Raw genomic sequence first — 11,732 nt, 5'->3', positions numbered from 1 at the left:
GCTAAATGCCCATGAAACCTAAATTTATTACCATTCTTTACCCATTTTAAAAATAATTACAAAATATACCCACCCCACTCAAACTTATTACCCGGTCGTCCATCATAACTCTAGTCCCTCAGTCACAAAAGACTCCTAAAGCCAAACTGACAAACTTTCCTAGTTATTCTTTGGTTAATCAACCAAAAACAAAGTAACTTTCTTTAAATTCTAATTTTTTTGCAAGATTGTTGGTTCTGGAAATAGCTAAACTTTTTCTTTATTTCTCTCCCTCCTTCTTTCGGTTTCAATTTTAAATTCAGTATTGAATTAGCTACTAATTTATTTAGTATTTAGATTAGCTGAGCACATAATTCAATTATGGCAAAATTTCAAACTAAAAAAAAAGAATATAAACTCCATGTGCATAAGTTTAAAATTTCAGACATTAATTTTTATGTGGGGTTTGAAGTGTTTATTGTTGGAATTTAGTGGGTATTATTTTATGATGTGTAGATTGTGGTGTTAATGATGATTTTTGAAGATTTAATTGTGGCAAACATTAATCTGCCATTGGAGGACCTTGAAGCTTGAAACTCATAAACTGAGTTTGTTGAGTTTGTGGTTATTTTGATCCAATTCTGACCGGGTATGTTCGAAATGTTAATTGGAGGATGTGGCTATATTCTGAGTCAATTTGGTGGAGATTTTAGAGTAGATTTTTAAATTTTGGGTTGAAATTGAGTTGAACTATCAAAGAAGACAGATATGTACTGTATACCAAAATGGTATATTGCATATTGTATAACTATACAATAATTAATTCAAGAGTATATAATTAACTACAATAGTATACTACTAAATTTTTTTTGAAGGAATGAACCAATCCTATATATACCAAATAACATATTATAAACTATTTTGGTTAATTCAATAGTGTATAATTTATGGCGTTGAACTGGCGAAGAAGAATTTGTACTGTATACCAAAATGATATACTATATACCATTTTGGTATACAGTTTATTTCAATGATATACTATTATAGTATACTATATAATGTAACGGTATACTCTTACAATTAGGTCCTTTTAGAATTTTTTGAAATTTTTATTGACAACTGATATTATTTCAGTTTAATAATTGAATTAAAAAAATCTTTTTTAAACTCGTTGCGTACAATTGTATACCATGTCTATAGCTATATACTATACTGGTATCATATGTTAGTTGGGACATTTTTTGGTTGTATTAGCTACATTTAATGGGTACACTATTTGATTTTTCTTTAGTAATAGTAGAATAGTACATTATCTTGAATTTTTTTAATTTTTCTTTATGCATGTGTATTATGTAATCATTTTGATTTTTTCTTTATGCGTTTGTTTTATATAATAGTATTATAGTACAATATCTTGAAATACATTATTATATTAATATGTGGTACACTATTTTTTTAATTTTTCTCTTTATGCATGTGTATTGTGTAATAGTAGTAGTCATATATACAACAACAACAACAACAACCCAGTAAAATCCCACTAATGGGGTATGAGGAGGTTAGTGTGTACGCAGACCTTACCCCTACCCCGAAGGAGTAGAGAGGCTGTCATATATAGTTGCTTGGAATTAATTAGTAGAACTGTATACCCTATTGGTATAATTATATGTCATATTGGTATCATATGGTAGTTGGAATATTTTTTGGTTGTTTTAGCTGCATTTTTAAGTGAATTATATTCTGAAATGATTTATATGATCATGTTTTGTTGTGTTGGATTTTCTTGTACCTATGGACATAGATTTTGTGTATTATGTAATAGTTTTTATAGTTATATGCAGTTGTTGAAACGACCCCATACAATTATATACCCTGTTAGTATACGGAATGAGCAAATTGCTTTGCGAATATTTAGCTTGCAATGCGAGCATGTAATTTTCTCATACTTTTATTGCATCCTTAAATGTTTTGGTACAGTAATATAGTCGCAGGTAGTTGTAGCAATATTCTAGAGCAATCATATACGTTGTTGGTATGCATGTATACCATATTGGTATCATATGGTACTACAAGTCTTTTTTGCTACTTATACTTTTATTGCGTTTTTCAATATTTTATTATCATTTCTATTCTATCTAGTATATATAGAGATTTGGTGGCAGTAGATTATGTTTTCTTGCTCCATAACTAGTTGTGTTACTGCTAATGGTAGAGTGTGTACTGATATTTGTAGTGAAGGAGATCAAGATTTGCATGGCAATCACGTGTCGATTCTTAGAATTTGATTATGTAATATATGGTGCTCAACAACAATCAATGTGATATTCAGTGAATTAGATCAAGTGACAACTAATATTATTTCAGTTTAATAATTGAATTAAAAAAAATGAGAAAAAAGACAAAAAGTATATTATACTAGTTATATTAAGAAAAAAAAGGTGAACAAATATTTACTATATCAGTTATTTTTTCTTATTGTATAAAAACAAGAATAAAAAAAAAAAATAGTGAAAACAGTAAATGAAATTAGATTATGAAGAGAAAAAGAATATAAAAAGAGAAGTTAAATGAAATTAGAAAAGAAACAAGAAATAAAGAAAATAAAAGAAAAAAAGGAGTTAAATGGAATTAGAAAAGGAACAAGAAATAAAGAAAATAAATAAAAAGAAAAAAAAAATAAAAGAGTCAAAATTGAGTGTGAAATAAGTTATGGTAAAAATAACAGTAATACGAATTGGGCAAAAATAAATGAATAGAAAAAGAAAAAATTAAGAAAAAAATAAGAAGAAAACGAGAAAAAAGAAAAGGAGAAAAGAAAGAAAAAAGGAAAAAAGAAAAGAAGCATAGAAATAAAAAAGAATTGGAGAAAAAAGAGAAAATTTCCCACAAAAACTACTATGGATAGGAAATGTAATTAGTTTGATGGGTAGAAAAACAGTAGCTAAGGGTAAATAGTTTTGTTTTTGTGGGTACCTGTGTCATTCACCCTTTTTAATAAACCAGAAATCTATCGCTTTAAACAGCAAAACTTGGTGAATAATGGATCATCCCTCTACCTTTTTTACTAAATTCACAATAGGATTCGAACTCGTAATGTGCTCCTATGGCAAAGCATCTCAAACTGTACTAACTTTGCCATTGAAACCAAAGCCATGAGGCTGTAGGAATCACCCTTTCACGGAACATGCAAATGCAGAAAAAATTGATACTACTCTTGAGCTGTGATCACCTAGCCCAAGGGTTTCTATCTAGGAGCGTATCTAGGTCTTAAAATATGGGTTTACGTGAACCCATTCTCCTCTCCTTAAAGTATCCATCATGAAAATTTGGAATCCTAAATGAATCTATATTTGTGTCTAAGCAAGAGAAAATCCAGTAATGCACATAATTGGACCGTGAAATGTTGCTGCAAAAAAGGCATAAGAGAGCATTCAATTTAATAACTGCCTAAGCCTTGATAGGTAGAGTAACTCGGTACTTGTGCCAACAAAGGTAACAACAACCTGGGATATTAGTGGAGGTGTTCACATGCTAGCCCTGATACCACCGTTAAAGAATAAGAAGTTCAAGATCTGGTACATTAGTTATCAGTTAAAGTCAATAAACATTAACTGCTATTTTGACCTTTCAGCATTTAAAAAGTAAGATTTGTATTGCTGAGCTAGCCAAACACACCCATTTAAGACTTAAGAGTTGTATCTGTAGTTGAGTCTAGGCAAGTGGAATATGCAGTAATGCACATATTGGACTTTGAAATTCGCCACAAATAGGCGAGTCAAGACAGAGGGCATCCAATTTAAGCACCGGTAATGGTTACTGATCAGTTAAAAGTTATTAGCATTAGCTACAAGATTCATCTTTCAACATTTCGAAGTAAGATTTGTAGCGCTGAGCTAGCCCAAACATACCGAGTGTACCTCCTGTGTGAAGCATCACCACTTTCGCATTTCCCTCCTGACCAAGTTGAGTTGCCAATTCCCAAGCAGCCAAAGTGTAAACCGGATCGATAAGAATACCGGTCTCTTGTGCAATCTTTTGACATATTTCAACTTCCCCCTTCAGTATATTGCCAAATCTGTAAGACAAGAAGGAGAAGAAGAAACTCCATTAAAGATTCATTTCCACTTTGTGCAATTCTAGAATGATGAATAGTAGTTATGAAGCCAGAGACGGAGCCAGCATTTCAACTTTATGGATTCCGGATTTTAGAACGACGACATCAAGTGCTAATAACTGAGTTCTAAATTTAATATTTGCCCATATCTAATATTTCTTAACACAAACACTCTATTTGAGCAAAAGCTATTGGGTTCGACTATACCTGTTAATCGGGCCGGACTGACCCGTTTACAACCCGGGTCAGCCCGGTACTGTAGCATTGGGGGCGGGCTGAGACGGGTTGGGCGGGGAGCGGGTTTTAAACGAACAGTTTTTTGATACCGGTGCACCGGAACCCGCTAACCCGTTAACGGGTTTTTAACGGGCTACAGCCCGGTTCAACCCGGTATCCGTTACAAATTTTATTTTATTTTTTATTTTCTGGACCGTTGCCAACGGTCAAATTCAAAAATGACCGTTGGCCAACGGCCCTTTTTTGCAGAAATGGCCATTTCGGCCTACCCCCTTAAGAAAATAGCCCCCACACCCCTAATATTTAATAAATTATAATTTTAACCTTTTATATATACACACACATAAACACACTTCATTGTAATTTGCAAACACACTTCAATTACTTTCAATTTTCAATTTTAAAATTTTAAAATTCAAATTTCAAATTTAAAACTTTAAACTTCAAAGTTTAATTCTAAGCCTTAAAAGTTTGCAAACACTTAAGTATCAATAACATTGAATAAGAAAAATAAAATTTACTTTAAAAAAAAAAAATAGCATGGCCCGTTCCAGCCCGCCCGAACCTGGACTGACCAAAAAAAACCCGAAAAAGTACAACCCGCTAACAGCCCAGAACGTTAAACGGACGGGCTGGTTTTTTTTGTGTACAGCCCGTCGCAGCCCGCCCGTTAAACACCTCTAGGTTCGACTGAACACGTTTCCTTCTAGCTCCGCCCTTGGTCATGATGTAAACATGGATATATAGTTGTTTGTCAACATGGAGAGGGTCGTATGGGAAGAAAAAATCTACTCGCGTGATGCATGTTTTCCCAAAAAGAGGCGGATCTAGAGAGGATTTCGTGTATTGAGCTGAACTAAAATCTCAACATACAATAAGATCACACTCATTTTGAATCTACTGACTCTAAAATCTTGGATTCGCCAAAGGTCCTAGACACCAAATACTTGGGAATTTCTTAGATGAGGAACATCAGCTATTACTGCCTCAAAGACAAGATGACGGGGAACAACAAAAAGCAAGAGCTATTCTTTATATCAAAGAAGACCATAGAAGTATCAATTACTTTCTTGGAGAGCTGCGTTCGACCCATTGCACAATTCCAGGTTCCAATCCACTCAGCACTTGCTCACCAAGATGAAGAGTAAAGCATCTACGGAATTCAGAAATTAAACTTTCCTCCTTTTTCTGGTATCCATCAATCGTGTCAACCAGCATAACTGCAGTGACCTCCCATGGGAGACTAATAAAAAAGTGTGTTAGTTTGAAAGACATTGGCCATTACAAAGATGGAGATAACGTGATGCATCGAGGATAAATTGAAGAACCTCACCCTAAGCACGCTGCTCCAATTCCTAAACCAACAGCAGTTGTTCCTGTTCCAGCATCTATAATGATTTTTATTGGTTGATCTTTCCCAAATAGATGGTCTTGAGACAAGTACTCAACAAGGCGTACAACACCTGCAGGAATCATTTAGTTGACATGTATATCTGAAGTTATAAAGAAAACACACAAGTAGCTGAAGCATCAAACGCAATAAGCTCTGAAAGTACTGAAGAAATAAAAAGTTACTCCCTCCGTCCCAAAAAAGATGATACATTTCGAATTTCGAGAGTCAAATGAATTGTTTTTTGACCGCGACTTTTTCATATGCCTTCTAAATATTTTGAATTGTTAATTACTATGAGTTATAGTACTTTTTTAATGTAGTTTTCAAATATGTAAATTTTATTTCAAAAAACTTGAAGATTCTATATCTGAATTTGCGGTCAAAATTAAGAGTTTGACTCTCGAAATCCGAAAAGTATCATCCTTATTGGGATGGAGGGAGTAGATAATTAGGTACTAGATAAGGTACTTCTTGTTTTTGCTAGGAAAAAAACTACTGGGAAAATAAGGAAAAAATTCGATGGGTAGCAATACTTTGAGCCTCATCACTACGAGTGACCTTTGATGACATGAATAATGACAGATTACTCAAGCACTCTTTTTTAACATTTCATCAATTGATTTATTTCTTTTCCACAAGACACCTAAATATCACATTATTTAGACGTGTACTTTCTTTAAACGTGTCACCACAAGAACGAACAAATTACCTAGCAAAGCAGCAGCATCTCCAGCACCTTCATTAATGACAACTACCTTCTTACTCCTTTTTGTAAGAGCATTCACGAGTGAAGAGTGTTCACCACATCCATTAGAGGATAAAGAAGCCTCTAACTCAGCAAGCGATAAAACTAAGCCAACATTTCCTGCAACTAGATGTGCATGCTTTAAGAGCATCTCCTCCCTCCTAGCGTATAGAGATCTTGGAACATATCTAACATTTCCATATAGTGTTGAAATTAGATTGTAACCCGTCAAAGTTGCTGGTTGTTCTCCTCGGAGAAGTAAGTGTGATTTTAATCCCCTTTCGGCACATGACACAGCTGCAGTGCAAGTAGACAAAATGCTTAAAATACAGTATTATCTCTACCCAGGAACGACACAAGTAAATTTTGAAAAAAAAAACGAATGAAAAAAATGAATGTGGCAGTTAACCTGTTGCATGACGTACCAACAGCTGCAGCATGCGCACTTTGACAACCTCCGCATGTGACCTAGAGTTTTTAAGAATATCGCAATGAGATGTAAAGTTCTTTTCTACATTCCTCGAGCTCGAAGACACTAATTATTGAGTGCTATTAAGTCATGAGAGTGATCGAAGATAAAGTTTTCTGATCAACTAGTCTTTCCTTGCACATACAATTTTGTTCTGGCTTTGAACAGGCTAAAGAAAATAAGAGCATGTAAAACATTAACTAGAGAGAATGTAAGCAATCAACAGGGAAAGATGCTAAGACAGTTCACTAACTTTTGTTATTTTTTTGCATTTTCACCAACTTAAATGGAGAATCAAATCCCCACAGTAATTACCATTAGCTAGTTAACATTACAGCCAAAGGTAATATGTCTGTGTAATCTTTTAGAATCCTTGCTGACACGAACTAAAGGAATCTATACAACACTAAATTAAAAATTTGGGTGGATTGAGTTAGATATAGCTCTAAAATGTAGCCTTGTCAGTTTTTTGGCTTCCCTTTTATTAACATGATGAACAGGAAACTCATTTTTTCTTTTCTTTTCTTTTCTTTTTTTTCCTTTTCGATATCCCTTTCAAAATTTAATGAACTGCCTTTACTTTTTGTACGCTCTTTAACTTAAACTACTCAAACCTTTGAAATCAATATGCTTTTAACACACGGGGAAATACAAAATACAAGAACCACCAAGCTTTTTAATGAACTTCAATTCCATGTTTATGACTTGCCAAATGTCAATATTAAGCAATGTACACATAAGAAGATATAGCTATTTATTAAAGCTAGAGGCATCAAGTCTTACAACATCTGTCACAGAACTGTCTTCCAAGAGAGGGAGTAGTGCGTCCAGTTTCCTTGCCTTATTACCATTCACCAAAGGATGCAGCAAATCATCTCTTACAACATAAAATGAAGGTTCTTGTCGGTTTTTTCCCGTCATGTGATCACCCAAAGATGGTTGTGGATTATTCAGAAAGGAAAAATTCCAAAGATTTTCACCTCCCTGCTGAAGACCATCTTTTGATGTCGTTATTTGGTTAATTTTTGTATCTGGGCTTCTCAATGCCCATTTCCTCTGAAGTAATTTCGACACAAACTCCTCCTTAGGAAAATTGGATTTCAAAGCTTCCTGAAAAACAAATCCAGGCATTATTCGAGATTCTTCGACCCTGAAGTTTCATGCCTCATCGAAATACATCAATTATCTGTATGTTAAAGCAAATGTTTCACCAAAATAATCAGAGATTTATCGGAATATCATGAAGTTATCCGGTCAAGACATCCACTGAAGCTACAGTTCTATGAGACAGACAGTTTTACTCTATTTCTACTTAAATCAATCAATTATGCTTCAATCTTAAATTAGCTCGGATAGCTATATGAATCATCCGTATGCATGCCTCTCTATTTGGGTTCATTTATCTAAAAGATTCATCATACATTAGAATAATTTTATGCTGACCATTAACTCGCCAATCTTCCTCCTATATACGGAGTTGGAACTGGCAATACTTTGCGAAACTCATATAGATGGTTTATTCAAGATTCCTCAACCCTGAATTCTCATGACTCGTAGAAATACATCAATTATCTGGATGTTAAAGCAAAGTGTAACCCAATTGTTTCGACTTTCGGTGAATTATTAGAGCATTGTCACTCGAATCAGTTAGTATTTGACAAAGAACTTGGCAATTTAACAAACAATAACACGAATCAAAGCTCTCAATGTAGTTACAACTAGTAATAGAATGTAGATAAATAACTTATGCTACATCATACAAAATTCCCAAGATTTTATAGTGTTAAGGTGAACATCAATCCAATATCTAGCAAAAATTAGCCTCAAGTACTATCAACACTATTGGAATATGTTTCTTAGTTAAATTTCTTACAGTTCTTAACACAGTTGTACTCTAATTACTACATATCAAGAAAAAGTTTGAATCTTTACATCAAAAATGGGGTAAAGAGGGCAAAATAGCAAAGCTTTAGACCATTTGGAGATTACCCACAATGAAATCTGAATGTAAACGATGAAACTATGGGATGCTGCAATCAGAGGCAGATTCAGGATTTAAATTTTATGGGTTCAACTTTTAAGGTTTTTAGTATTGAACCTATTATATTTTTAAAGTTATGGTTTCTAACCCTATGTATTGCAATTTTAGTGAATTTTTATACCAAATTTATACTCCGCGTGAAAGTACTGAGTTCAGATGAACCGGGTACTATAACACTAGCTGCAATTGAAACTTTGTGTTTTTCAACTGAAATATGTAAGACTGAGCTCATGGGGCACTAAATTGATATTCAAGATCAAAACATATTAAGGTGAATATCAATACTTAAGGACTATCAACACTACTGGAACATTTTTGTTAATTAAAGCTTTTACAGTTTTTTACACAGTTCTTTTTTAAGATGGTGTTCGGGCAAGCTTGCATGCAGTTCGACAATTCCGCTGCATACCTGTCACCTCACACCAGCACATATAACAAGTAACTCTATCTACCAAACCTTAGGTAAATTGCATAGGACGGTAAACTTAATACAGTTGTACTCTAATTTCTAGATAACCAAGAAAAAGTTTGAATCTTTACATCAAGAATGAGGTAAAAAGGGAAAAAAGGCAAACCTTGAGACCATTTGGAGATGACCCACAATGAAGTCTGAATGTAAAAGATAAAACCATGGCATTTCTTGGCTGCTGCAACTGAAACTTTGTGGTTTTCAGCATCTTTGATGGGGTTGCCAGTTCAATTTCCAAGAATCATATTTCTATGCTGCAATTTTAATATTGCCAGAGAAATACTCCCCTCCGCTAGAGCTATATTTGAGTTGTTTTACTTTTACCATATAGTTTATCGTTGGCAGGGCATATTGTTTTGACGAGAAAATGATCGTAATGGTCCCTATTGTATTGAGGTTGCTTTATTTTGGTCCTTAATATTCATGCTTGACAGATATAGTCCTTGATATATGCAAGAATGTGATACATTTGGTCCAAAATCTTAAGGACCCGTTTGTTCATAAATAAATAAAAAATCCTTTTTAAAAAAAATAATATTTCAAAAATGTGTTTGTCCATGAAATTTTGCAAGTTTTTGAAAAAAAATTGAAAATAAGTTTTTCAAAAAACAAAAAGTGGTTTCAAATTTTTCAAAAAAAAATATTCCTCACTCACAAACTGCAACACTTTTTTCAAGTGAAATGCATGTCCAAATATAATTTCAAATAATATTTTTCAAGTTAACTCCACATAATTGCCTTCTAGGAAGAAGAAGATAGATAATTAACCATATGTTTGATAGAATTTGGTAACCAAATCTAAGTTTTAAGTTCTATTTAGTAAATTATTAATATTTGATTTTTTTAAATTCGGTTTAAATCTAGATTTTCTCAAATAAACTTACATATTTATACCCTTTCTTGCTTGAATGGCTATCATATATTAACCAACTAATGAAACAAGAGTAAATGTATGTGATTATTTGGGTGGCATATGCTTCATGCATACATGATTAGATTATGGACTATAATGTTGACACTATAATTGCCTTATAGGAAGAAGAAACTGAGATAATTAATCATATGTTTGGTAGAATTTGGTAACTAAATCTAAGTTGTAAGTGCTATTTAGTATATTATTAATGTTTGATTTCTTTAATTTCAATTTATTTCGAAATTCTCAATAAATTCTCCAATTTAAATGGTAGATAAATTTTCATGTTTATACCTTTTTTTACTTGAATGGCTATCACATGTTAAACAATTAATGAAACTAGAACAAATCAATGTGATTACCACATTATAGGTGCATGTGATGGGACGAATGTGACTTCCCTGAGTTATTTGGATGGCATATTTCATGCATCTATGTTTAAATTGCGGCCTACAATGTTGACACTATAATTTCCTTATAGGAAGAAGTTAAGATGATTAACCTTATGTTTGATAGAATTTGGTAGCCAAATCCAAGTCGTAAACGCTATTTAGTAAATTATTAATGTTTAATTTCTTTAATTTCAATCTAAATCTCGATTTTCCTCAATAAATTCTCCAATTTAAATGGAAAATAAATTTCATATTTATCCTTTTTCTTGGTTGAATGACTATTATATGTTTAACAACTAATGAAACTAGGATAAACCGATGTGATTACCACATTACAGGTGCATACGATGAGACGAATGTGTAACGACCCGCCCGGTCATTTTGAGTATTATAACTCGGTTTTCCCATTTACCGTTCAATTTATGCTTTTACAGTTGTTATGTGACTTGCCGGGGTGATTGGTTCGGGTCCGGTGAGGTTTTGGAATGAATTGGAATACTTAGTTCCAAGGTTTAAAGTTTAAGTTGAAATAGTTGACCTGATGTTGACTATGTGTAAACGACCCCAAAATAGAGTTTTGATGATTCCAATAGTTCCGTATGGTGATTTTGGACTTATGAGCGTGTTCGAAAAATTATTTGGAAGTCCGTAGTTAAATTAGGCTTGAAATGGTTAAAATAGAAATTTAAGTTTGGAAGTTGACCGGGGAGTAGAATTTTTGATATCGGGGTTGGAATTTGACTATGGAAATTAGAATAGGTCCGTTATGTCATTTATGACTTGTGTGCAAAATTTGAGGTCAATCGGACTTGATTTGATAGGTTTCGGCATCGAATGTAGAAGTTAAAAATTCTTAGTTTCATTAGGCTTGAATTGGGGTATGATTCGTGTTTTTAGCGTTGTTTGATGTGATTTGAGGTTTCGACTAAGTTCGTATAATGTTTTAGGACTTGTTGGTGTTTGGTTGAGGTCCCGGGGAT

The 11,732-nt window shown here is 33.3% G+C and overlaps 1 protein-coding gene across 2 annotated transcripts; it reads right to left on the bottom strand.

Annotated features, from left to right (window-relative positions):
• Window positions 1–3,684: 3,684 nt before the first annotated feature.
• On the bottom strand, window positions 3,685–9,756 carry LOC104118123 (D-cysteine desulfhydrase 2, mitochondrial). Of its 2 annotated transcripts, XM_009629306.4 has the most exons (7): window positions 9,554–9,756; window positions 7,721–8,047; window positions 6,894–6,936; window positions 6,433–6,765; window positions 5,664–5,793; window positions 5,397–5,573; window positions 3,685–4,054 (listed from the first exon to the last, which is right to left on the bottom strand). In XM_009629306.4, the coding sequence occupies exons 1-7, from the start codon at window positions 9,653–9,655 to the stop codon at window positions 3,820–3,822; spliced, it is 1,347 nt and encodes a 448-aa protein (XP_009627601.1). In that variant the 5' UTR covers window positions 9,656–9,756; the 3' UTR covers window positions 3,685–3,819. The 2 variants fall into 2 exon arrangements, with proteins under 2 accessions (XP_009627601.1, XP_018633770.1); XM_018778254.3 differs by lacking the exon at window positions 9,554–9,756 and having other exon boundaries at window positions 6,878–6,936; window positions 7,721–7,858.
• Window positions 9,757–11,732: the final 1,976 nt, after the last annotated feature.

The sequence above is a fragment of the Nicotiana tomentosiformis genome, chromosome 1, assembly GCF_000390325.3.
Source record: "Nicotiana tomentosiformis chromosome 1, ASM39032v3, whole genome shotgun sequence".
Classification (NCBI taxonomy): domain Eukaryota; kingdom Viridiplantae; phylum Streptophyta; class Magnoliopsida; order Solanales; family Solanaceae; genus Nicotiana; species Nicotiana tomentosiformis.
The sequence above is the reverse complement of the archived record's forward strand: the minus strand, read 5'-3'. Positions and strand labels throughout refer to the sequence as shown.